Below are 23,636 nucleotides of genomic sequence, written 5' to 3'. Positions count from 1 at the left end.
AAGACCTGAGGACACAGCTCGTACTCAGCGCAGAGAGCATGGTGCAGCCCAGGCACTCGGCTCCTGTTTTCTGAATGGAGGGAAATGCAGGGGCGGTGAATGCATGGGCGGTGAGCACACGGCGGGGTGGGCACACAGGGGCAGGGTGGGCACATGGGGCGGGGCACAAGGGGTGAGGCAGGCACATGGGGGGTCAGTGCACGCAGGGTAGACACAGCGGTGGGCACATGCAGGGCAGTGCACACGGGGTGGACACACAGCGGGGGCGGTCCACATAGGAGCAGGGTGGGCACACAGGGGCGGGGCACACAGGGGCAGGCACATGGGAGTGGGTGCATGGGGTGGGGCGGGCACACAGGGGCAGGGCAGGCACACAGAGGCAAGGTGGGCACATGGGGCGGGGCGGGCACACGGGTGGGCACACAGGGGCAGGCACACAAGTGGGGCGGGCACACGGGTGGGCACTCAAGGGCGGGCACATGGAGGGTGGGTGCATGGGGTGGGGTGGGCACACAGGGGCGGGGCATATAGGGGCAGGCACATGGAGGGTGGGCACACAGGGGCAGGGTGGGCACATGGGGTGGGGCCGGCGCTTGCCAGGTACAGTCCTGGCTTCATGCTCTGGTAAAGGAACCAGAAGTGGAGCCGCGCCATTCCGAGCCTGTACAGAGGGCGCCAGAGTGGCTTCGCGGCCAGCTCGCCTGTCACCACCGCCTGCGGCCTCTCCACCTCGATGACATCTTGTGTCACCGCCTCCTCCCTCCCCCGTCCGTCACACTTCCAGACCTCTGTCCCGTGTGGGCCGGGCCTGCTTTCAGCCGTTTGGCTCTCAGCCCGGCCTCAGGGAGGTTTGATTAGGGTGGGGCACACCTGCTGGGGGGAGGTCCCCGTGCACCCAGTACAGCCGGTCCCTTTGCTCTGGGGAAAGAGACTGGAAATGGGGTCCGGAGCAAGTCACGTCGAGGAGGGGCCGCGTGGCCCTCGAATCGCCCTGGGGCGAACGCCCTGCGCTGCCACAGATGGCACTCAAGTGCGAGGGTGACAGTGAGGTCATGGGTTAGCCCCAAGGACTGCGGGCAGCAGCCTGCGACACGTCCCACAGGTGCTTGGAAGGCAGCCGGCACGTTGGCTGAGCGCCCAGGCCGCAGAGGCAGGCTGACCTGGCCTTGAACCCAGCTCAGCGCTTCCCAGAAGGCCCTTCTTCCTAGCAGACGGGCGGGGAGGACCCAGGGTAGCACATGAACAGGGGTCGGCCAGGGAGAAGATAGTAGGTGCTCAGTACGCGGGGCTGCTGTAACTGCTTCCTGATTGTCCAGCTGCTAACCCGCCAACAGAGCCAATTCCGAGGCTTTGGGGTGAGCTAGAAAGGGGCGTGGCCGGGAAAGGGAGGCGGGGACTGTGGTGACTGACAGCCTCTCCTTACACACACGGGTAACTCAGGGGCACCAGGGCCCCATAACCAGAGATGCAAGCCCACAAATGGGATCTCAAAGTAGGCCCTTTCCAGCCCTCTGCTGTGGCCAGGGAGTGCAGTGGAGGATGGCCCAAGTGCTTGGGCCCTGCACCCCATGGGAGACCAGGAGAAGCACCTGGCTCCTGCCTTCGGATCAGTGCGGTGCGCCGGCTGCAGTGCACCAGCCATGGCGGCCATTGGAGGGTGAACTAACAGCAAAAGGAAGACCTTTCTCTCTGTCTCTCTCTCTCACTGTCCACTCTGCCTGTCCAAAAAAAAAAAAAAATGCCTTTTAAGACGGGTGGGAGTGTGCCACCTCCTGGGAGGGGCGGGCTGCGGGGGCCAGAGCTCTCACCCAGGCCTCGGGGACATTGGGTCTGGACACCCTCAGCCCGCACAGAGAGTTACAGACGTGAACACCTGCCCCGAAAACTCGGGTGCGCGTTTGATCCAAGAACACAGAGGTCAAGTCACTGCCTGCAATGCTGGCTTCCCAAATCACAGCACAGGGTCAGGTCCTGGCTGCCTGCTGCAATCCTACTCCCTGCTAACGCACCTGGGAAAGCAGCGGAAGGTGCCCCAAGTGTTTGGCCCTCTACCCACATGAGACCTGGAAGAAACTTTTGGTTTGGCCTCGCCCAGCCCTGGCCATTGTGGCCGTCCAGAGAGTGAACCAGTCGATGGAACATCCTCCCTCCCTCCCTCCCTCCCTCTCTCTCTCTCTCTGTGTGTCCCTCTCTAAGTGGGCCGCCTCGGCCTGGGCAAGTCCTCCAGCCCCTGAGGCCTGCACGGAGGGACAAGCACTGGTTTCTTCAGCCAAGCCACTCCCAGCCTGGCGCAGGGTCCAGGATCCAGGGTGGAACTGTCGGTGGGGAGGAGGCCCCTGCCAGCATCTCAGAGCTTCGCTGCCTCCCCTGGCCCCGGGCTGCCTGGCCCCCTCTCTCTCAGGACCCGCGGTGAGGACGGGCTGCTGGGGGTGGGAAGGGTGACATCACTGGCCGCCTCAGGCTACCACGGGAGCCCTTCCTTGGAAGAGAAGCTGAGAAATTTCCAGAATCCAGAGAAATTTCTAGAAGGCACACACGTGTCTCTCCACTCAGTGTATTCATATATTGACACTTGATTGATTTTATCGGCGGGCCCAGAGACAGAGAGCTCCTGTCTGCCGGTTCTCTCCCCAAACGCCGAGAACAGCCAGGACTAAGCCACACCAGAGCCAGGACCAGCTCAGTCCTCAGCATCCGGGTCTCCCGTGTAAGTGACAGGGACCCAGCTCCTCAAGCCGTCGCTTGCTGCCTCCGGGATGTGCATTTAACAGGAAGCAGGAGTGGAGAGCACAACCAGCCTCCAGCCAGGCGATCGTCGTGGGACGCGAGCCTCCCAAGCGGTGTCTTAAACACCACCCCAAATGCCCACCACAGTGTGATTTTTTTAAGATTTATTTATTTTGAGGGGCTGGCGCTATGATGCAGCGGGTTAATGCCCTACCCTGAAACTCCTGCATCCCATATGGGTGCTGGATCGAGACCCGACTGCCCCACTTCCGATCCAGCTCTCTGCTGTGGCCTGGGAAAACAGTAGAAGATGGCCCAGTCCTTGGGTCCCTGCACCCTTGTGAGAGACCTGGAAGAAGCTCCTGGCTTTGGATCAGCGCAGCTCTGGCTGTTGCAGACATCTGGGGAGTGAACCGTGAACTAGCAGATGGAAGACCTCCCTCCCTCCCTCCTTCCCTCCCTCCCTCCCTCCGTCTCTGTGTGTGTGTAACTCTGACTTTCAAAATAAATAAGATTTATTTATTTTGAAAGTCATAGTTAGAGGCAAAGACAGCAAGATCTTCTATCCACTGGTTCACTCCCCACATGGCCTCAATGGCCAGCTCTGGGCCAGGCCAAAATCAGGAGCCAGGAGCTTCTTCTGGGTCTCCCACACAGGGGCAGGGGCCCAAGAACTTGAGCCATCCTCCGCTGCCCTACCAGACCGTTAGCAGAGAGCCGGATCGGAAGTGGAGCAGCCGGACATGAGCTGGCGCCCGTATGGGATGCCGGCACTGCAGGCCGCAGCTTTACCGCTATGCCATGGCGCTGTCCCCTCCCCGGTATGATTCTTAATTGTCTTATCCACCATGGAAAATCGGATCTGGAATTTAACAGGCCACTGTGACTGCACAGCTGGGCCGAGTTCGCGGGGAGTTCACCCGGAGTCCCGGGTGGCCCAGCCCTTTCGTGTCATCTTCTCCAGGCGCTGGGAGAGCAGGAAGGTGCAGCATCGTGCACTCGTGTGAGTGTTGTGGACCTGTGTTCACTCCCAGCTCACACACAGCAGGCCCCCTGGGGGTCCCAAGACAGATCTCGTGGACTGACAACGTGAGGGACGATTCCAAGTATCAGGCGTGTTACGAGCGGCGCCCATGCGCGAGAGCTGTTAGGCAGCCTGGGGAGGGGTCTCTGCAGCACGGGAGCTGGGCCATGGGACCCCCTGCAGGGCGTCTCGCCTGCCTGTCTGGGATGAAGCTCGGTGTGGCCAGCAAACAGGGAAGAAAAGAAACACAGGGCGGTGCCGGGGAGTCTCGGCAGGACTTGTGCCCCGCGCTTGGGGTGCGGCTGAAGGGGTCCTTTGATTCTCAGGGAAAGTCTCTCCTCTCGGTGCCGGGCTGGGGCGTGGCCAGGAGGGGCCTGAGCTTTCCTTCATGCGCCATGACCGGGGAGACAGGCCGGGGGTCGCTCCTGGGCTGTGGTGGGAACAGCAGTTGTGTTTTGCTCTGTGACTACGGTGGTGTTCCCGCGCTGGTATGGTGACCAGTAACCATCCGAGGGTGCAGCTCGGTGGCATTGGCACAGTCTCGTGGTTGTGCTGTCGCCACCCCCAGCGGAAATCCCGTACCTTCCCCCAGCCCCTGGCAACCACCTGCCTGCTTTTGTCTTTTTTTGTGTGGGCTTTCCTGTTCCGGGGTTTTGTAGAAATGGGATCATTCACACACCCGACGTGTTCCGTGCTGAGTGTCTCCGAGGCTCAGCACTGCGCGGCCCGGGGCCCTGCTGTTCCCTTTCTGTGGCTGAGCGCCATTCCCTGCGTGCGTGGACTGCATTTTGCTCATCCGTTCACCCACCGTTGGATGCCTGGGCTGGTTCCTCCTTTTGGCTGCTGTGTGCACCTTTGTTACGAGCCTGTTTTCAGTGCTTGGGGACGCAGACCCAGGGGTGCGGCTGGCGGGCCGTTCGGTAATTCTCGGTGTGAGCCGTGAGGGACCGCCAAGCCGTCTTCCACATCATCTTCCCTTCCCACTGCGATGGATCGATGGATCGGCGTTGCGGCTCCTCCCCGTCCTCCCCAACACTTGCTCTCCAAGCTGGTGGGTGCGAAGGGGCAGCTCGGCCTCGGAACCATCCCACGTTCCTGTAAACTGCACTGCAGTCTGTGCCTTGGACGGGGGACAGCCACGGCAAGCTCGCCACTGTCTGTGGCACCTGCCCGTGCCGTCCAGTGCAAGGGGACCCTCTTTGCTCACTCGGCACCGAGGCCACTGCACGCCTGTGTCACCAGCACTTTCCATACTCACTGTGCTCAGGGCCTTTGACTACACACTGGCTCTTGCTTCCATGTTAATTTCCTCGCAGGCGGGGGGGTCAGTAGCGTGTGGGCGGGCACCTGTCTGCAGCCTGCACCTCGGTAGTGCCAGGCCAGCCATAGCTGCCTCTCGGGCTGGCTGCAGCCACCCTCACTCCGTCAGCAGCTGCTTGCTTGGTATCAGTGGCTCCTCCCTGAATGCTGGCCTCAAGCCCTTGCTCCCCCATGTCTAGAACACTGTCTGACGCGTGGTAGCGTTCGGTGCATCGCTAGGAAGCGAATTGTTCAGCGGGTGGACACGTGCGTGCGTGCAGGGGTGGCAGGTGCATGGAGGATGGATGGGTTGCATGCACACACGGAAGGGCGCGTGGACAGAGGGGTGGACGGGTGGGAGAACGGATTGCTACCCAGAAAAGGTAGCAGCTCTCTGCTGCCACAGACTCCAGATGCAGCGCTTCGAGCATGAAAGAAGGGGACGCGTGTCTCGCCTGAGCGTGCACGCGGATGTGGTTGGCCGAGTCTGCGGTGAGTCTGAAGTCCAGGCTCCTTGTATCTTCACTCAGCCCCGTGACCCGAGATGGCCCCGTTCCTCGGGAAAGAGAGGACCCACCCCCAGCCTTTCGGGGCACAATAGGAAATGGCAGCCATTAATTTACTGGGCCTCTTCACATACCACACCCAGTCGTGAGGCGGGCTGGCAATGTGGCGTGCCTCCCATCAGCCATGTGCCCGACTGAGGCACAGGGATTCCGTTAATTGGGCGGGGAGGGACACCTAGCAGGACCTGCCACCATCACTTTAAAGAAAGACGTTTTCCTTGTCTCGTTTTTCCCTCCCAAGCCTTCACTGGGCACCGCATCCACCACAGGGGAGGAAGAGGCTGGTGTCTAACTTGGCACCGAGACCACCAAGGCAGGTCTGTTTGTAAAAACGCTCCGGGGACCACGAGACTTCTGGGGTCACGCACACCCTGTTCCCAGGCTCCCCCAGCCCAGGACAGGCTTCTCCCTGTGGGGCCCTGTGGCCACCTGCACACCCTGGCTTGTTCAGCTCTCGGTCCTTCAGGTCTCCAAATTCAGAGGAGGAGGCCCCTTTGCTGCCTCCTTGCACCCACACCAGCCCTAAGCCATCATGCAGGGGGCTGACTCCAGAGGGAAGGGAAACAGCTGCACCCAGGAAGTCTTCCAGTGGCAGGTGGCTCCCTGGATGTCAGCAAAGTGGGTTGTCATGGCAATCAGGGCTCACCCGGTGACTGGGAGTGCAACAGAATGGCAGACACGTCAGGGCAGGCGCTGAGGACAGCGCGGGACCCAGCACCCCAAGTGGTGTAGACAGACTGTGGTTTCTGGCCCTCAGCCGTGATGGAGAGTGGGAGAGAGCCACCCAGATGTGGCCGTGTGTGGCTGTGGTCCTGTCCCTTAGACAAGCCGTCACATGATGGAGAGTGGGAGAGAGCACCTAGGGGTGGTGGCCGTGGTCCTGTGTCTTGCTCCCTTCACCAGTTGGCTCCTGTTCCTCCTTTGGAGGTTGGTTTAGACGTCACTTCCTCCAGGAAGCCTCCCTTCCCCGGTCCGCATTACGAGGCTTGGGGTGGGTCTGGAAGTGAACGGTGACAGCCCAGCTCCTGCCCCGGTCAGCAGTGCAGGACCCTTCCTGTGTTCCCAGGGTCCCTGGGAAAGCAGCTTCCGGAAGCTGCCTTCTCTGCTACCCACGCGGCACCCAGCATATACCCTCCCCCAGGATATGGATACAGTGTATCAGGTAGCCTTGACTTTGGAACCAAGTAAATATTTTACCTAATTAAGAAACACACTTGGGAAGTAACTTCTCCAATTTGCCAGCAAGCGGAAACCAATGAAATCCACCTGTGAGTTGAGTGGCGGCATCAGCACTCGGTGACTTTGCCCACATTTTGCTCTTTCCCTCCTCGCTCCTTCCTTCCGGATGTTTCAGGATTCTTTTTAATCGTGACCTTTCTGTTCCAAGCACCTCCCGTACCCATCTGTTAGAGCAGAACTCCCCAGCAAGTTCTCTTACTCCGTCTGCATTTGAGAATGTCTTGGTTTTCCCTCCGTTCCTGAGTGACGTCATCCCCGGATATGGAATTCCAATTTGCGGGTCCTTTTCTTTAAGCCTTGGGAAAATGTGCTGCTTCCCGCTGGTCTCCATGGTGCCTGATGAGAATCTGCTGTTGTGCAAACTGCTTCGCCCGTGTCCTGGCCCTTTGCGTAGGAGCTAATCAAAGAAGGAATCCTAGCTCCACAGCCTACCACCTCTTTAACCTGGGGCAGGTTACCTTCCTGAGCCTCAGTTTTTCTGTCTGGCAAATGGGAGTGTTGATTGTAGCTTCCTTTCAAGGCTGGTGTGAGGAGGAAGCGAGATGACGGACAGAGGGCTTGACTCTTAAATCCCAGAGTAGCCTCCATTGGCTGAATGGCTGAATGCTTGCGTGAACTCACTCACGGGTAGAGAAATCGTGTCCCCCAGGGAAACCAGGCCGGCAGCGGGAGTCGGGCCCGAGTTCCCATCTGCATCCGAGTGTCCCTGGCTCAGCATCGGCTCCGTGTGCCTTCCCCCATTGCACAGTCAAGGTGCTGGCATCATCTGCTGGCTCTCAGTTCTCAGAGCTGCGTTGTGTTGTGTTGATACTGATGCCTAGGCCCACCCCAGATGAACTGGAATCAGACTGTGTGTGGGTGGAGTCTTCACTCCGTTGTTTTGAAGCCCCTTGGGAGATTCTGAAGCAAAGAGTGAGCCGCTGTGGTCCGACAGATCTGTCATCTCGAACCTGCTTGAAGGTGGCCGTGGTCCTTCCACACCCCCAGCCGGAGAGTCCCTGGAGTCCGTGTGCCCGTTCCAGCCACTCCGTGGAAACAGCCTGGGCTCTGGAGCCTCAGATCTGATGTGAGTCTCTGAGCATCCCAGCAGCTCGTGTGACTGTTTGCAAACAGGCGTCCGGTTGCATCGGTCCCTGCTTCAAGACGTCTGGCAGCTGACCATGCTCACGCCCTGAACACAAAGCACTTTCCAGGTCGCTGGTCCTGCAGCATCGAGCCCCAACTGTCCTCTCTGCCCTCCTCTTAGAAAAGGACAACTAGATTCACTGAGTCCAATCGCTGTCAGAACCCCAGCTGGCTTTCAGTAGAAGTCGGCAAGCCTGTTCTAAAATCGGTATGGAAATGCAAAACAAGTGGAATCCAAAACTTGCTTGCAAAAGAACAAAGTTGGAGAACTTACACTACCTGATTTCAGAACTTAGGGTAAAGCTTCAGAAATCAAGACAGGGTGGAGCTGGGATGGACTGATACATGAGCAAAGCAGCAGAGCGCCCAGAATGCTAACATTGTGGCCAATTGCCTTTGGCAGACGGGACAGGTGATCCCGCAGGAGAGAGAGTAGATGTTTTATGGTGGAGCTGAAGCGACTGTGCACACAGAGAGTTATTTAAACCCGTTCCTCAACCATGCACAAAGATGAACTTAAATTGGATCATAGGACCTAGTATAAGCACTGATGCTATACAATTTCTAGATGAAAACACAGAGAGAATCTTTAAGTTGGGTAACAAAAGCCAAGATCCATGAAAGAAAGAATTGAGGACTTAAAAGCGTTTGCTCTTCAAGACGCCATGAAGAGGGGCCGGCGCTGTGGCATAGCAGGTAGTCGCCTGTGGTGCCGGCATCCCATATGGGCGCTGGTTCGAGTCCTGGCTCCACTTCCATTCCAGCTTTTTGCTATGGCCTGGGAAAGCAGTGGAAGATGGCCTGAGTCCTTGGGCCCCTGTACCCACATAGGAGACCTGGAAGAAACTCCTGGCTCCTGGTTTCGGATTGGCCCAGTTCCAGCCTTGGCGTCCATTTGGGGAGTAAACCAGCAAGAAGACAAACCTAACTTTTTAAAAAGGGTGAAAGATTCAGACTGCTGCTTATGAATGGCCAGTGAGCACACGAAGAATACCGGTACCATTGGTCATTAGGGAAACACTGCTGAACCCGTGATGAGTTAACCGCTAACACCGACCAGAATGGCTGTAATCCAAAGACCCAAGGTGCCACGTGCTGGAGACACTGGAACTCGTACAGTTTGCTTGTAGAAGTAGAAAGGGGAAAAACAGTGTGGCCGTTCCTGAAGAAGTTCAACTCGCCACTGCCACACAGCTCCCCAATTCCACTGCTGGGGATCTCCCCAGGAGAGGTGAAAACGTGCACACACGCACAAGCACTGGCAGGCGAGAGGTGCTAGCTGCGTCTTGTGGGATCGCCACAGACGGCACACTGCACGGCCACACCACGAAGCGCCGGGCGGCGACAGCAAGCAGATACTGCCGAGTCGTGCCGAGGGGAAGCTGCCAGACACACGCGAGCCCTACTGGAGGGGCCCAGCTGAGGGGCATTTCTGGAGAGGCTCCTGCAGCGTGGGCAACAGACCAGCGGCTGCTTGTGGCTGGAGATAGGCGTGGGGATCGAAGCCAATGAGCACAGAAAAATGTTGGAGGATAGAACTGCCCTACTGGATCCTGGCGATAAATACACAGTTACTTACTCTGAGAGTTGTTGAAGTGGGGGGCAGGCAGCGCTGTAGCGCAGGGGGTTAAGCCATGATCTGCGGTGCCAGCATACGTGAACACCAGTTCAAATCCCAGCTGCTCCACTTCTGATCCCGCTCCCTGCTAACGTGCCTAGGAAAGGAGTAGAAGATGGCCCAAGTGCCTGGGCCCCTGCACCCACAAGGGAGACCCGGATGAAGCTCCTGGCTTTGGCCTGGCCCAGCTCTGGCCGTTGTGGCCATTTGGGGCGTGGACCAGCAGATGGAAGACCTCTCTCTTGTCTCTCTGCCCCTGCCTCTCCTTCTCTGTAACTCTGCCTTTCAAATAAATCATTTTTTAAAGAAGCAGCAGGGCCAGTACTGAGGTGCAGCAGTTATGCCGCTGCTTGGGGTGCCCACATCTCCTGTGGGTGCCTCTGCTTCCCATCCAGCCTCCTGCTATGCCTGCTCTGGGAGGCAGCAGTTATGGCTCAAGCACTTGGATCCCTGCCACCCACGTGGGACACCCGGATGGGGCTCCAGGCTCCAGGCTTCAACCCTGACTATTGTGGGCATTTGAAGAGAACCTAGTAGATGAAGGATCTCTCTCTATATATAATGTATTTCCTTCTCCTCCTCCTCCTCCTCCTCCTCCTCCTCCTTCTCTCTCTCTCTCTCTTTCTCTCTCTCTCTCTCTCTCTCATGCTCTGCCTTTCAAATAAATTGGATAGATATAGATTGACAGATGATAGATGGGTGGTAGACCAATGATGAGTAGTTATGATAGATATCTAAGTAATTGAAAGATGATGGATAGATCAGTGATGAATACAAAGCGCCTAGAGTTTGTGTCTGGAGACCACAGGCCTGGCTCGGCTGTCTGGTCCCATCCCAGCTGCTGCCGTGAACAACGTGCGAGGCCTTGGGCGGTTACGTCACACTTCTGTGCTTCACCCTGGCCTCGCAGAGCTCAGAACGGTGCCTGATTCCCACGAGGCCTCTGCGGCTGCTGCGCCCACCCTCTTCTCGCTCTGGGCCCCTGCACTGTTGCGTCTGTTTCTCCAGCCTGCCCAGCCAGCCCCCGCCTCACAGGGTGTGCCGTCAGAGTTTGCAAAGACTCTGCCTGAGGGCTGCTCCTGGCCTAGCCTGTCTCAGCCCAGGATCATCTCAGAGAGGCCCTCCTTGCCCACCCTGTCTTCGGTGACGCCATTCACCTATCCATTAGGGAGTCGTTCACCAAGCAGCATCTGCTGGTAGTGCCAGGAGCATTCCCCCGATCCCTACCCCACGTTATAGCCAGGTCGACTGCAGCTCGGAGCGGTGCGGTCACTCCATTCATTTGCTCAAAGCCCCGTTGCCACCACACCCATGGGGGGGGGGGGCTACTATAAATGCAAAATAATAATAAAGTAATCGTTGACAGGGATGCGGGGGAATTGAAACCCTCGTGCACGGTTGGTAGGAATGCGAGCTGGGCCACCCTCTGGAAAGTGCCAGAAACTCAGCCACCATAGGACCCAGCAGTTGCCGTCCCGGGTGTGCCCCCACGGAACCTAAAGCAGCTCCCAGAGAGAGGTGTGTGCCCTCGTCCCTAGCCACTTTATTCACAAGAGCCAACAGGTGGAAACCACCCACGTGTCCGTAGAGCAAGGAGTGAATGAAGTCCATTCATGTAATGGAACGGTATTACTCGGCCTTAAAAAGGGAAGGAATTCTGACAGCTGCCTCGGCACGGGTGAGCCGTGAGGACGCTGTGCTAACGTGAGAGGAGCCGGTCCCTGACAGGTCGAGAGCAGGAGCGGCAGCTGCCAGGGCTGGGCACAGGGAGGAGCGAGGAATCAGTGTGTCCCAGTCTCCCAAGGTGCAGGTGGTTCTGGGATGGATGGAGGCGATGGTTGCCCCACAGTGTGAACACACTCAGTGCTGTACACGGTGAATGGTAAAGATGACAACTTCTTGTCAGGTGTATGTTACCAAAATGTTTCAAAAGCAAAGAATTTGTTTAAAAATGTAGTTTTCAGGGACCAGAATCTGTATTGTGTGCACCCTTTTGTTTGTTTTATATCAAATTTCCTTCAAAGAAGATGTTATTTCTTTTCCTCGTTTACAGAGGAAACGGATAAGAGAGATTTGGTAGCCAAAGCCAGGGGTTCAGTCCCAGCCTGGGAGACCCCAGAGACCCCGTTGTCACCACGTCCTTGTCCTCCGGCACCCGCTCTGATCGTCACCTCACCTGCACCCCTGTTCCTCTTTCCGCAGGCACGGCGGGCATCTATCAAGGCGCAAATGGACTGCCCAACGCGGCCGGATTCGGGAGTGTCCACCAGGTAGCCAGGCCCCTGCAACTGCCTTCCCAGCCCTCCCCTTGGGTGGCTCCCTTAAAGTAGGACACCCTGCGAGCCCAGGGCCGTGCACAACCCCCCCCCCCCGAAACCCAGCCCCTTGTTCTCTGTGGGCGGAGTCTACGGGGGCCTGACTGCGGCCGGCCGCTGGAGAGAGCCGGTCTGCAGGCAGAGACACTGGCATTGTTAAATGTCCGAGATGGGGGCAGTCAATATTCAGTCTTGCCCTGAGCCCAGTTCAACCCATTGCTTGTTGAGTGCAGATGAACCAGCCCCTCACCAGATCACAAGCTCCAGGAGAGGCATGGGGGGGCATCCTGCTGACCTCTGCAGCCCGGCACGGAGCCCAGCACACAGCAGGGGCATGATCAATGCTTGTACCTTGAACAAAGTCGACCCTGTAGACATGAGTGCTGGCCACTGTTTGGATTCTCTTGGTTTCGCTTAGAGATTGAATTAAGAATGAACCTCTTGATCTGTGCACCTTTCCTGCAAGCCTAAAATGATTTTGGAACAAAAGGTGAACATGCTTTCAAGCTAGCCTTGTAGCAGATTAAGTCACCACTGTGACGCTGGCAGCTCATACGGGCACCAGTTCAAGTCCCGGCTGCTCCACTTCCAACCCAGCTCCCTGCTAATGCACCTGGGAGAGCAGCAGAGGACGGCCTGAGGGCCTCCTGCCACCCACGTGGGAGACCCAAATGAAGCTCCTGGCCACTGGCTTTGGCCTGGCCCAGCCCTGGCTGTTGGGGCCTTTTGGGGTTGAACTAGTAGATGAAAGATCAATCTCCCCCACCATGTATCTCCATAACTGCCTTTCAAATAAGTATTTTTTAGAAAGCTACTCAGATGAGTTTTAGGGGTATTTAACACTACTGAATGTCAGGAATGCATACTGTTTTCTTCAGTGTGCTGAAGAATGTAAATAATTTAAAACTTAGAAAATATGAAAACTTGTTCCCCATTTGTTCATTTCCAGTGTATTATACACATGGACGAAATATGTGTAAATCAGACCGTACTTTGTAAGGTCTGCTGCCTGCTCCACCCTCAGAACTTTCCAAAAACGCAGACTCCCAGGCAGTGCTGTCAGCTGAGCGGGGTGGAGCCCAGGGAGTGAAGCATGCTGGGAGTCCCTCACCAGTTCGGGAAGAGTGAGGCGGTGTCCCTGCAGAAGGGCTGCCAAGGCTGGTCGGTCTGGGCAAAGATGATTGGCATCTGTTGATTTGACCTCCATGACCCCTCATGGAACATTCTGGACTCCGTGGGTCCTCATGCTGTGCAGGTGCTGTGTTTGCACCTCTGTCCACCATGAACCTAAAATGTCACCCCCTCCACTGGGGTTATGTGGGTGTGGTCCTCATCCATTCATTGGCTCGTTAATTTAGCCAACATCTGTTGAGTGACCACATGTACCAGGCACTGGTCCAGGGGCTGAGCCACAGCAGGGACCAGGACAGAGGCTGTCATGGCAACACCCTGCCCCTCAGGGTCACCTGCTGACCTCCAGCTGCCGTATCTGCATCCCTGGGCCTGGAGTTTTCTTTGGAACCAGAGTGTAGGACAGGCAGGAAGTGCTAGCGAGTGAAAACCCTTTGGGGGCTGCTCTGAAAGCCTGGAGTTTGGTGTAGAAACCCCGGCTGCCTTGGCCCTGGGTTCTGGTGTAGAAACCCCAGTGCCCTTGGTAGAAACCCCGGCTCCCTTGGCCCTGGGCCGCAGCAGTTCTGAGATGGGCCTTTTCCACCGTCTCAGCCATGCCCGGGGGGATTCAGCTCCAGCCTCCTCTGCTCCAGCCGCTGCCCTTCCGCGCTTCCCTGCCTCGCTTCTCACCCCCTCCCGACCCACACCCGGGTCCTTGTCTCGGGATCTGCTCCTGGGAAGATGGAAGCAGAGATGGTGCCTGCCCTCGGGAGTTTGTGTTCCACTGGAGGAGAGGTGGGGGCAGGGGGGCCGCGGCCAACTGGGGCGCTCACGGCCGGGCTTGTCTTCCTCCCCAGGACTACCCTTCCTACCCAGGCTTCCCTCAGAGCCAGTACTCCCAGTATTACAGCTCGTCCTACAACCCTCCCTACGTCCCAGCCAGCGGCATCTGCCCCTCGCCCCTCTCCTCGTCCACCTACGTCCTCCAGGAGGCATCTCACAGCGTCGCCAGCCAGAGCTCCGAGTCCCTCGCGGGTGCGTACAATCACTGTCTCCCGGTCACCCATGGCCGTGGGCCCAGCTTGGACATGAAGGAGGGGTTGGGACACAGATTCTAAGTGTGATGAACTGGCTACCCACGGGCTCAGATGTGTGTGTGTGTGTGTGTGTGTGTGTGTGTGTGTAACTGCGACTGTGTTTGACAGTCAGAAAATTTTACCTGGCCGGCGCCGTGGCTCACTAGGCTAATCCTCCGCCTTGCAGCACCGGCACACCAGGTTCTAGTCCCGGTCGGGGCGCCGGATTCTGTCCCGGTTGCCCCTCTTCCAGGCCAGCTCTCTGCTGTGGCCAGGGAGTGCAGTGGAGGATGGCCCAAGTCCTTGGGCCCTGCACCCCATGGGAGACCAGGAGAAGTACCTGGCTCCTGCCATCGGATCAGCGTGGTGCGCCGACTGTAGCGCGCAGGCTGCGGCGGCCATTGGAGAGTGAACCAATGGCAAAAGGAAGACCTTTCTCTCTGTCTCTCTCTCTCACTGTCCACTCTGCCTGTCAAAAAGAAAATTTTACCTAAAAACTCTCATCCCTGGCTTCTCTTGAAAGATCTGGCCTCGCTAGCCGCATCCCCAAGGGACAGCAGGTGGTGGGAGCTAAGTGTGTCTGACCCACTGAGAAGGGACACTCCTGATTCCACAGCACCAGCGCATTACCTGCCTGACCCAGGTGATGCTGGCGTTGTGAGCCCTGCTCCAAAAGAGGAGGAAACCCGCTGTCTCCGCCCACCGTGGTGCGCCAAGCACGTGCATACCGTCCTCACTCACTGCTCATCTACGTACTTACTCACCCAGCGTGCGTGAAGCACCTACTGTTTTCCTGATGCTGCCTCGTTTGGGAAATTAAGTGCGGTGTAAACTTGATCTTTCAGAACACCATCAAGTCATCGTAGATCAGGAAGGCTAGAATCCTCACAGCAGAAGGCCCAGTACTACCCCCCCTTCTGCCAGACCTCCAGTGAAAATCGAATCAGTAACTTGCTGGTGATTGGCGGAGCTGGGATCTGGACCCAGGCCTAGGGGGCTCTGCAAACGGTGGCCCTGCCACTCCGGGGAATGTGTTCTCTGACACGCACTCGAGAAGGGAGGGCCAGAAGCTGCCGAGGGCTGGTTCTCTCTAAGAGGGGCTCGGATAGAGTGACTCGGGGACCTTGAAAGTTACAGAATCCTTAAAGAAGTCCTGAGCACGCTTACTTCTAATGGCAAAACAATTTTAGAAAACTCTTACATTACTTGGGACTCTGGCCTTGGCTTCAAAAGATGGGAAATCTGCCGGCGCTGCGGCTCAATAGGCTAATCCTCCGCCTGTGGCGCCGGCACCCCAGGTTCTAGTCCCGGTCAGGACGCCGGATTCTGTCCCGGTTGCCCCTCTTCCAGGCCAGCTCTCTGCTGTGGCCAGGGAGTGCAGTGGAGGATGGCCCAAGTGCTTGGGCCCTGCACCCCATGGGAGACCAGGAGAAGCACCTGGCTCCTGGCTTTGGATCAGCACAGCGCGCCAGCCATAGCGACCATTTGGGGGTGAACCAACAGAAGGAAGACCTTTCTCTCTGTCTCTCTCTCACTGTCTTACTCTGCCTGTCAAAAAAAAAAAAAAAAAAGATGGGAAATCTACACAAAGTATGCGAGAAAAACAAAGGGTGTGCGATAGATTTTTAGGCCAGGGGTTAGGATGATAACGTGGGGACTCAGTCTATCTTCTCTCTGGGTCTGTACTTCTTGGGTTTGCCAGCCGCTCAGGAGTTAGTCCTGCCTGCTAAGCTACCCCAGCAGAGAGAATTCTCTTCCTTAACAGTTCCTGCAGAAGTCCTGGGTAAAACTCCCACTGGGTCAGCAGAGCTGGGGCAGGGGCCCGTGGCAGGAGCTGGGGCCGGAGTCGGGCCTCACCCAAACCATGGGCTCTCGGAGTGAGGCAGCAACGGCTCCACAGCAGCCCAGAGCCCTGTCACCAGGAGGCGGAGGAGACACTGGGTGAGCAGGGACTGCCGATGTCCGCAGCCCAGCGTGAATCCCACCCCAAACTGCAAGCAGCACGTGGGTCCATGTTCCTGGACCCTCGGTGAGCACAGAAGTCAACGCTGCCTCCCCGTACCACCTGCTCCGCAGCCTGTAGCTTCCCCACGTGCGTTCCCAAATCTGCTACTGTGCACGTGGTCCCTCTGTTAGGATGGGGTTTGGACTTATCCCGCCAAATAACACAGCAGCAGTTAAAGTGTCCACGTGAAATTGAGTTTTGCTGTTTTGTCGTCTTCTCTGATTTTGCTGATGCTGCGGAAGCTAAGCTGGCGTGCTGGTGCGTGGACATCCATTAATAAATATCAGTTGGTTGATGGTTGCAAAAGGAACAGGCAAGACCTACCTCTCTTCTGCCTGGGTTCTTGGTGTATTCTTGATGTGAGCTCTTGCGTGCTCCAGCAGTTGGCGTGAGTTGGTTACTCTTGGGCTGAGCATTGATTTGGGTCATGTGACCTCCTCCGAGAACGTGGAGTGGACGCACAGTACCCATTCAACAGCTTCCAAATGGCTCTCTCTGTAGGACAAGAAGTCTAGCAAACTTCTCTTGGCCTCTTGCCTCTCCAACCTAATTTCAGCAAGTGAGTGAAACCAAGACTGATGAGAAGTTAGGGCAGGGCCGAAATATTAGCAGGAAATCTTGAAGGAGAGGCCACTGAGTAATCACAGGTGCACTTCTCAGGAACTTGGGGCAGCGGGAAGGTCAAGGCTCCTTGTGTCTCTTCGGAATTTTGCTTTATTGCTTCCCTCTGTTCTTCATCCCTCGGTCTACGGTTCGACAATAAGTGCTGAGATGGTTTTTACTGTGTGTCTAACAAGCTCGCGTAAAACCTGATGACGTAAATAGCTGTCAGCTGTAACCAAGGACTCTGGCCTCTAATCCCTGATGTCGGTTATACAGGGCCTGAAAGTGTGCACGTGGGTACATGCGTGTGTGCACATGCGTGTGTGCAAGATGCCTGTGCACACATGTGCACTCTTGTAATGTTTCCCATAAAAGCTCCACTTCTGAAATTACCCAGGCTGCCTTGAGAGCTGACTAAACCACAGAGGCTCAGGGTCTGTGTGTTTCTGACCCCACCCCCACTCACCATCGGCACCGCCTGGAGATGCCATCTTGATGCTGTCCGCACTGCGCCACCAAGCCCCCAGGCCCCACGCACGCTGCAGGTGCAGGGACACTTCTGTGAGTGCCTGCATCCACACCTGCTGACCAGGGCAAAGCCTGAACTCCTGGCTCTACTCAAAAGGGAAAACAAATCGTAGTGATTGCTGAAGGACGTCTTACATTTTTAAGTATAACACAAACCATCTAAGAAGAAGCTGAAGCCTTTAACTTCTTAGATCACCTCCCTCCATCAGTAGAAGAATGATTTTATTCTCTCAAGAAGAGACTTGAAGCTCTTTCCGTGCAGTGTGGCAACATGCAGCACAGTTAAAGTGTGTGTGTCCTTCAACCCAACTATTCTGCTTCTAAGGTTTTGTCTAAACTCCCACGTAGGAATAGACACGTGAGTAAAAACAGTACTTACTGTGACATCATCGTGGCAGAAGACTGGAAAGCCATTAACAGCAGCCACTGGCACGCAGTGCAGCTTTAGAGTAAGTCATGGGACAGGTGTTTAGCCTGGCGGGTTCCAGTGGTCACATCCCATGTCAGAGGACCCAGATTTGATTCCCAGTTCTGGCTCCTGACTCCAGCTTCCTGCTAAGGCAGATCCTGGGAGGCAATGCTGACTACTCAAGTGGCTGGGTTCCTGCCACCCCTGCGGGAGACCCAGATGGAGTCCTGGCTCCCTGCTGGCCATTGAGGGCATTTGGGGGGTGAACGGGAGGATGGAAGTATCCCTCCCTCCCTCCCTCCCTCTCTTTCTCTGTGTCTATCTTTCTCTTTATCTGCCTCTCCCTTTCTCTCTCTCTCTCTCTCTCATCTGTCTCTTTCTCTCTTTTTCCTCTTTGTCCATTTGTCTCTCTCAAAAATTAATTTAAAAAAAAAAACGAGGAAGGGTGATATATCTGGGCTAACATGGATTTCTTGTTGAGCTATTGTGGTGGGTGAGGAAACCCAGCAAGAAGAAAACTTGTGCGCAATGTGGGCCTGGGTTTTTCTAAGGTATAAGTGCAGGATAACACCCATCTTTGCGTTGGAAATGTCTAGAAGGATGCAAAAGCAACTATCTAGAGTTGCGTTCTCTAGAACGGAAAACTGGGGTTCTGAAGTGAAAGGGAAAGACTGTATCAACCTAAGGACGCCCCCCCCTCCAACAGCAGCAAATGCCCTTGCTTTCCAAGGGCACCTCGGACATTTGCCAGGGTAGACTCAAGTTCAGGGCCATAAAACAGTCTTCGTGTGTCTGAAAGGAGTCAGGGCATTCAAAGGGTGTTCCTGACAGCAGTAGAACTAAATCAGTATGAAAGAAAGATTTCTGGAACTTTCTCCACTGTTAGGAAGCTAAATAACACACTTCTAAATAACCCATGGGTCACAGACAAAATCAAAGGGAAATTAAAAAGTACTTTGAACTGAATGAAAATAAAAACATAGCATATCAAAATTTATGGAATGCCATTAAAGCTGTACTTGCAGGGAGATTTATGGCCCTAAATGCCTGTGTGGGGAAAGGAGAAAGGTTACAAAACAAAGACCCCATCTTCCACCTTCAACAAACTAGAAAAAGAAAGGCGAATTAAGCCCAAAGCAAGCAGAAGGGGAATAATTAAGATCAGAATGGCAATCACTAAATTCTGAAAACAGAAAAATAATAGCAAAAGATCCGTGAAACCAGAAGCTGGTTCTTGAAGTAGATCAATAAAATTGGTGAAATTCTAGACCCGCTGGTGGGTGTGGAAGAAAATGTAAATGACCAACAGTGAGGGAGGTGACAGTGCCGGGATCTCACAAGGGTGATAGCGCCCCCCCCCCGTGGGCCTCCTGCAGGGTGATAGTGCCCCCCCCCGTGGGCCTCCTGCAGGGTGATAGTGCCCCCCACGGACCTCCTGCAGGGTGATAGTGCCCCCCCAGACCTCCTGTAGGGTGATAGCGCCCCCCCACGGACCTCCTGCAGGGTGATAGTGCCCCCCACGGACCTCCTGCAGGGTGATAGCGCCCCCCACGGACCTCCTGCAGGGTGATAGTGCCCCCCCATGGACCTCCTGCAGGGTGATAGGGCCCCCCGCAGACCTCCTGCAAGGTGATAGCGCCCCCCCCACGGACCTCCTGCAGGGTGATAGCCCCCTCCCATGGACCTCCTGCAGGGTGATAGCACCCCCCCCGTGGACCTCCTGCAGGGTGATAGCCCCCCCCCGTGGACCTCCTGCAGGGTGATAGCGCCCCCCCGCGGACCTCCAGAGTGATAGCGCCCCCTCCCGCGGACCTCCTGCAGGGTGATAGCGCCCCCCACGGACCTCCTGCGGGGTGATAGCGCCCCCCATGGACTTCCTGCAGGGTGATAGTGCCCCCCCGCAGACCTCCTGCAAGGTGATAGCGCCCCCCACGGACCTCCTGCGGGGTGATAGCGCCCCCCCCCCGCAGACCTCCTGCAGGGTGATAGCGCCCCCCCCCATGGACCTCCTGCAGGGTGATAGGGCCCTCTCGTAAACTCCCTAAGGAAGACTGAACAACTCAGAAGAGACAGATTCCTTGTAGGTGAAGTACTACTGTCCCTCATGGAGAAGAGAGAGGTAACCTAATGGGCCTCCACGTCTTCCATAAATGGATTTTGTTATTAAAAATCTTCTCAAAGAAAATGCCACGCCAGGTGACTTCAGTGATCAATTCTACGGAACATTTGAGTAAGAAATACAAGTTCTACACAAGCTCATCGAGAACGTTGAAGAGGAGAGTGGCCATTGGCTTGGGGCTGCCTGCATCCTGAATCAGAGCACCTGGACTCGGGTCCCAGCTCCACTTCAGACCCCAGCTTCCTGCCAGCGCACACCCTGAGAGGCAGCAGGTGACCCAAGTACCCGGGTCCCCCCCACCCATGTAGGGGACCTGGGTTGAGTTTCAGGTTCCTGGCTTTGGCCTGGCCCAGCACTGGTTGGTGAGGGTATTTGAGGAGTGAACCAGCAGGTGGACAGTCTCTCTCTGTCTACCTTTTAAGTACATGAAGTTTGTTTTGAAAATAAAATTAGGGAGGAAGGCAAACTTTTCATCTGATTCTGAGAGACCAGAATTAAGTTCATGCCAAAACCAGGCAAAAACTGCAAGAAACTACAGATCGTCACAATGTCTAAGCAAGATATTAGCAAATCAAGTCCAAAATTATACTTTAAAAGGATACTACTTCTGTATATCATGACCAAGTGGCGTTTATACCAGAGCTGCAAGGTTTAATAATTTGAAAGTCAATTATAAGTATTCATACTAGCAAACTAGGGGAAAGATTGTCTCAATAAATGTGCAAAAAATTGACCATCACCTGTTCCAAAAACTCCAAACGAGGAGTGGAAGGTGGCAGATGTCTTTCTTCATCATGCCACGGGCACAATGTTTGTGTCCCCACAACATCCCGTCACCATCTGGTCATCAGAGTGCAGCCCGGGAGAGCCAGGCGAGTGCTGCTAGTGATGAGGACACACTCAGGAGCTGGTACCCAGGAGACCGCTCACGCATCTGCTCTGCTTCTGTCCAGCCCCCTGCAGACGAGTCCTGGGAGGCAGCAGAGGGGCTCAGGGACGTGGGGCCCTGCTACCCTCATGGGAGACCCAGATGGAGTTCTGGGTTCCTAGCTTCAGCCTGGCCCAGCCCTGGGCATCTGGAAAGTGAACCAGAGGATAGAAGATCCCTGTCCATCTGTGTCTGTCTCCCCCCTCCTTTTAAAGCAGATGAAAATAAATAAATAACCATGTTTTAAAACCAGTAATAAGAAAATGGCCAACTCCATAAAGAAATAAGCAAAATGAGCAGGAATTTAGCAAGGAAGGTATAGGGGTGGCAAAATAGCACATGAGTGAGATGCAAAATCTCTAGACTGCATTCTCATTAGAGAAATGGCGGTTAAACCCACTACCACATACCTTCTAGAATGGCTTGAATCACAAAGCCTGGCCATCCCCAGGCAGGCACAGAGGTGGAGCAGCTGGAGGCGGGGCTGAGAGGTCAGCCACTTGGAAGAGCGATCCAGCCATTTCCCAAAAGGTGGCTTCCCACATGACTCAGCGGTCACACTCATTGAAAAGGAGAATTTACGTCCATGGCACTGGTGTGCAAATGCTCCAGGTGGCGTCATGTATCTGCAGTCAACTCAGAAGAGCGGCACAGGGGCTGATGGTCTGTGCCCTCGGAAGAGCCACACAGGGGCTGGTGGTCTGTGCCCTCGGAAGAGCCACACAGGGGCTGGTGGTCTGTGCCCTTGGAAGAGTGGCTCTCAGCCCTGCAGAGGACCAAACCTCAGAACATCACACTGACCGGAAGAAGCCTAACGGAGCTCCAGGAAACGCACGCTGGTCTGCGACAAGGGGAGCTGATCTGGGTGCCTGGGAGGGAAACGGGAGGAAAGGATCCCAAGAAACTCTTGCGGTCGTGGGATTTGCCCGTGACATGGACCGTGATTTGGGTTTCATAGAACACGCGGGTGTCAAAACTGAAACTGGGCCCAGTAAACCCATGTGATCTATGTCAATGACACCTCAATAAAGCTGTGAAATAAGTAAACCCATTAAAAGGGAGGAGAAGCAAGCGTAAAAGGACTCCAAAAAGTGTTTCCAGAAATCACTGAGTCCCATGAGCTTCTATCTGTGACCTTGAACTTGAATTTCATTTCTCAAAAATGTGTGAAGTTGGGTAAAGGGCTGCCTGTGGTTGGTTGGTTGGTTGGTTAGTTGGTTGTTTTGGTTTTTTTTTTAAAGATTTATTTTCATTACTTGAAAGAGTTACACAGAGAGAGAAGGAGAGGCAGAGAGAGAGAGGTCTTCCATCCGTTCACTCTCCAGATGGCCACATCAGCTGGAGCTGTGCTGTTCCGAAGCCAGGAGCCAGGGGCTTCTTCCAGGTCTCCCACGCAGGTGCAGGGGCCCAAGAACTTGGGCCACCTTCTACTGCTTTCCCAGGCCATAGCAGAGAGCTGGATTGGAAGTGGAGCAGCCGGGGCTTGAACTGGCACCCATACGGGATGCCGGCACTGCAGGCGGTGGCTTTACCGGCTACGCCACAGCACCAGCCCTTGGTTGGTTTTTTGAATTCCTGCTTCCTTAGCTTCTCGCAGCCTTATTTTAGACATCTGTTAGGTAACTGGCATTTCTCTCTGTTTTTCATGTTTGCCTGGGCGTTCACAGGGGCAACAAGTGTTTTTCTCAGCCCCAGTGGCTTTCAGTGACCAAGTGAATCAAGATAAACCGTATTTACGTTGCTCTGCGGCACTGGTGGACCGAGCAGAAATCCTTTCTCCAGAAGAAAGTCTCTACGAGTTCCGTGTCTGGGAACCTCAGCAAACGCTGGGGAGCTGGAGAGCGCCCAGCCTGCCTGGCAGCCCAGTCACGTCTTTGCTTATTACGGCCTGAGTCTGCTAAGGAGTTTTATAAATATTAAATAAACAAGATTTGAGTCCCCTGGGCTTTGGCGGGAAATGGCCCTTCCAGAATAGACAAAAACGAGGCCATCGCCAAGTATTCTTACACAAAGGCATTTCCCCTTGATGATCCAAGAACTGGAGATCACGGACGGTGAGACGGAGTCCGCGGGGTGCGTGTGGGACCGAAATCAAGCAGCTGAAAAGCAAGCGCGGTGGGCAGCCCTCCGAGGTTCCACACCGGCTTACAGCCCTGGCCCTCTCTGGTGGCAAGGACAGGCCCGGATGTTGCCACAGATTTGCTGAGCACATGAGCGAGTATAGGCACCTGGCAGAGTGCGCGTTCCCTGGATAACTCAGTAGATGATAAAGTCTGGGAAGAGCCCGTGAGTGCAAACCTAGGGCCTTACCAGTCACGGCCCAGCTCCGGTGCTGCCAGAGCCCCTGCGGCCCGGACAGGCTGCTCCGCTCGGTTGGGGCTGATTGACAGTTGCCCGAGGGCGGGCACATGGCAGCCACAGCCAAGAGCCTGAGTGTGGTCAGAATCAGCGGGTGCACCCTCCCGCAAAGCTAAAGAACTCTTTTCTCCTGGACAGTGGTGCGGCCCTGTAGGGAGAGGAACACGGGGTCCTCTCCCCACACACCCCTCCTTCACCTCTGCGTGTCAGGGGGTCTCTTTCAGCCCAGAGACTTTGATGCCCAGCTGCATAGGAATACGAGGGGGCTTCCAAAACGTGGGTGTGGAAAATGGAATAAAAGATGAATTTATTTTGGTGCAAAAAAGTTGGAAATCCGTGTGTGGTGTCTTCTTCATACGCACGTTCTGTCAACTTTTTGGAGACCCCTGATGAGTGGTTTCTTCCATCTGTTAATCTAGGAATACAAAGCTATGTCCCCTGTCACTGTAGCCCCTCTCACTAAGGCCCTCTGCTCCGGTGTCCCCGCCCCCTGAAGCCCTCCCTGGCCAGTGCCATTTGGAGTAGTGGTCTCAGCACCCCATGCTCCCCACCCTGGCTTCCTGGCTCTGTGCAACGCAGACTTCCAC

At 55.7% G+C, this 23,636-nt stretch overlaps 1 protein-coding gene across 1 annotated transcript in view; it reads left to right on the top strand.

The window, feature by feature from the left end:
* EYA2 (EYA transcriptional coactivator and phosphatase 2) overlaps positions 1-23,636 on the top strand; it is a 204,042-nt gene that overhangs the window by 121,446 nt on the left and 58,960 nt on the right. The window contains exons 6-7 of the mRNA XM_017350738.3: positions 11,801-11,868; positions 13,881-14,058. Coding sequence (XP_017206227.2) covers positions 11,801-11,868; positions 13,881-14,058 — 246 coding nt within the window. The remainder of the gene's footprint in view (positions 1-11,800; positions 11,869-13,880; positions 14,059-23,636) is intronic.

This window comes from Oryctolagus cuniculus, chromosome 11 (genome assembly GCF_964237555.1).
Source record: "Oryctolagus cuniculus chromosome 11, mOryCun1.1, whole genome shotgun sequence".
Taxonomy (NCBI): Eukaryota; Metazoa; Chordata; class Mammalia; order Lagomorpha; family Leporidae; genus Oryctolagus; species Oryctolagus cuniculus.
The sequence above is the reverse complement of the archived record's forward strand: the minus strand, read 5'-3'. Positions and strand labels throughout refer to the sequence as shown.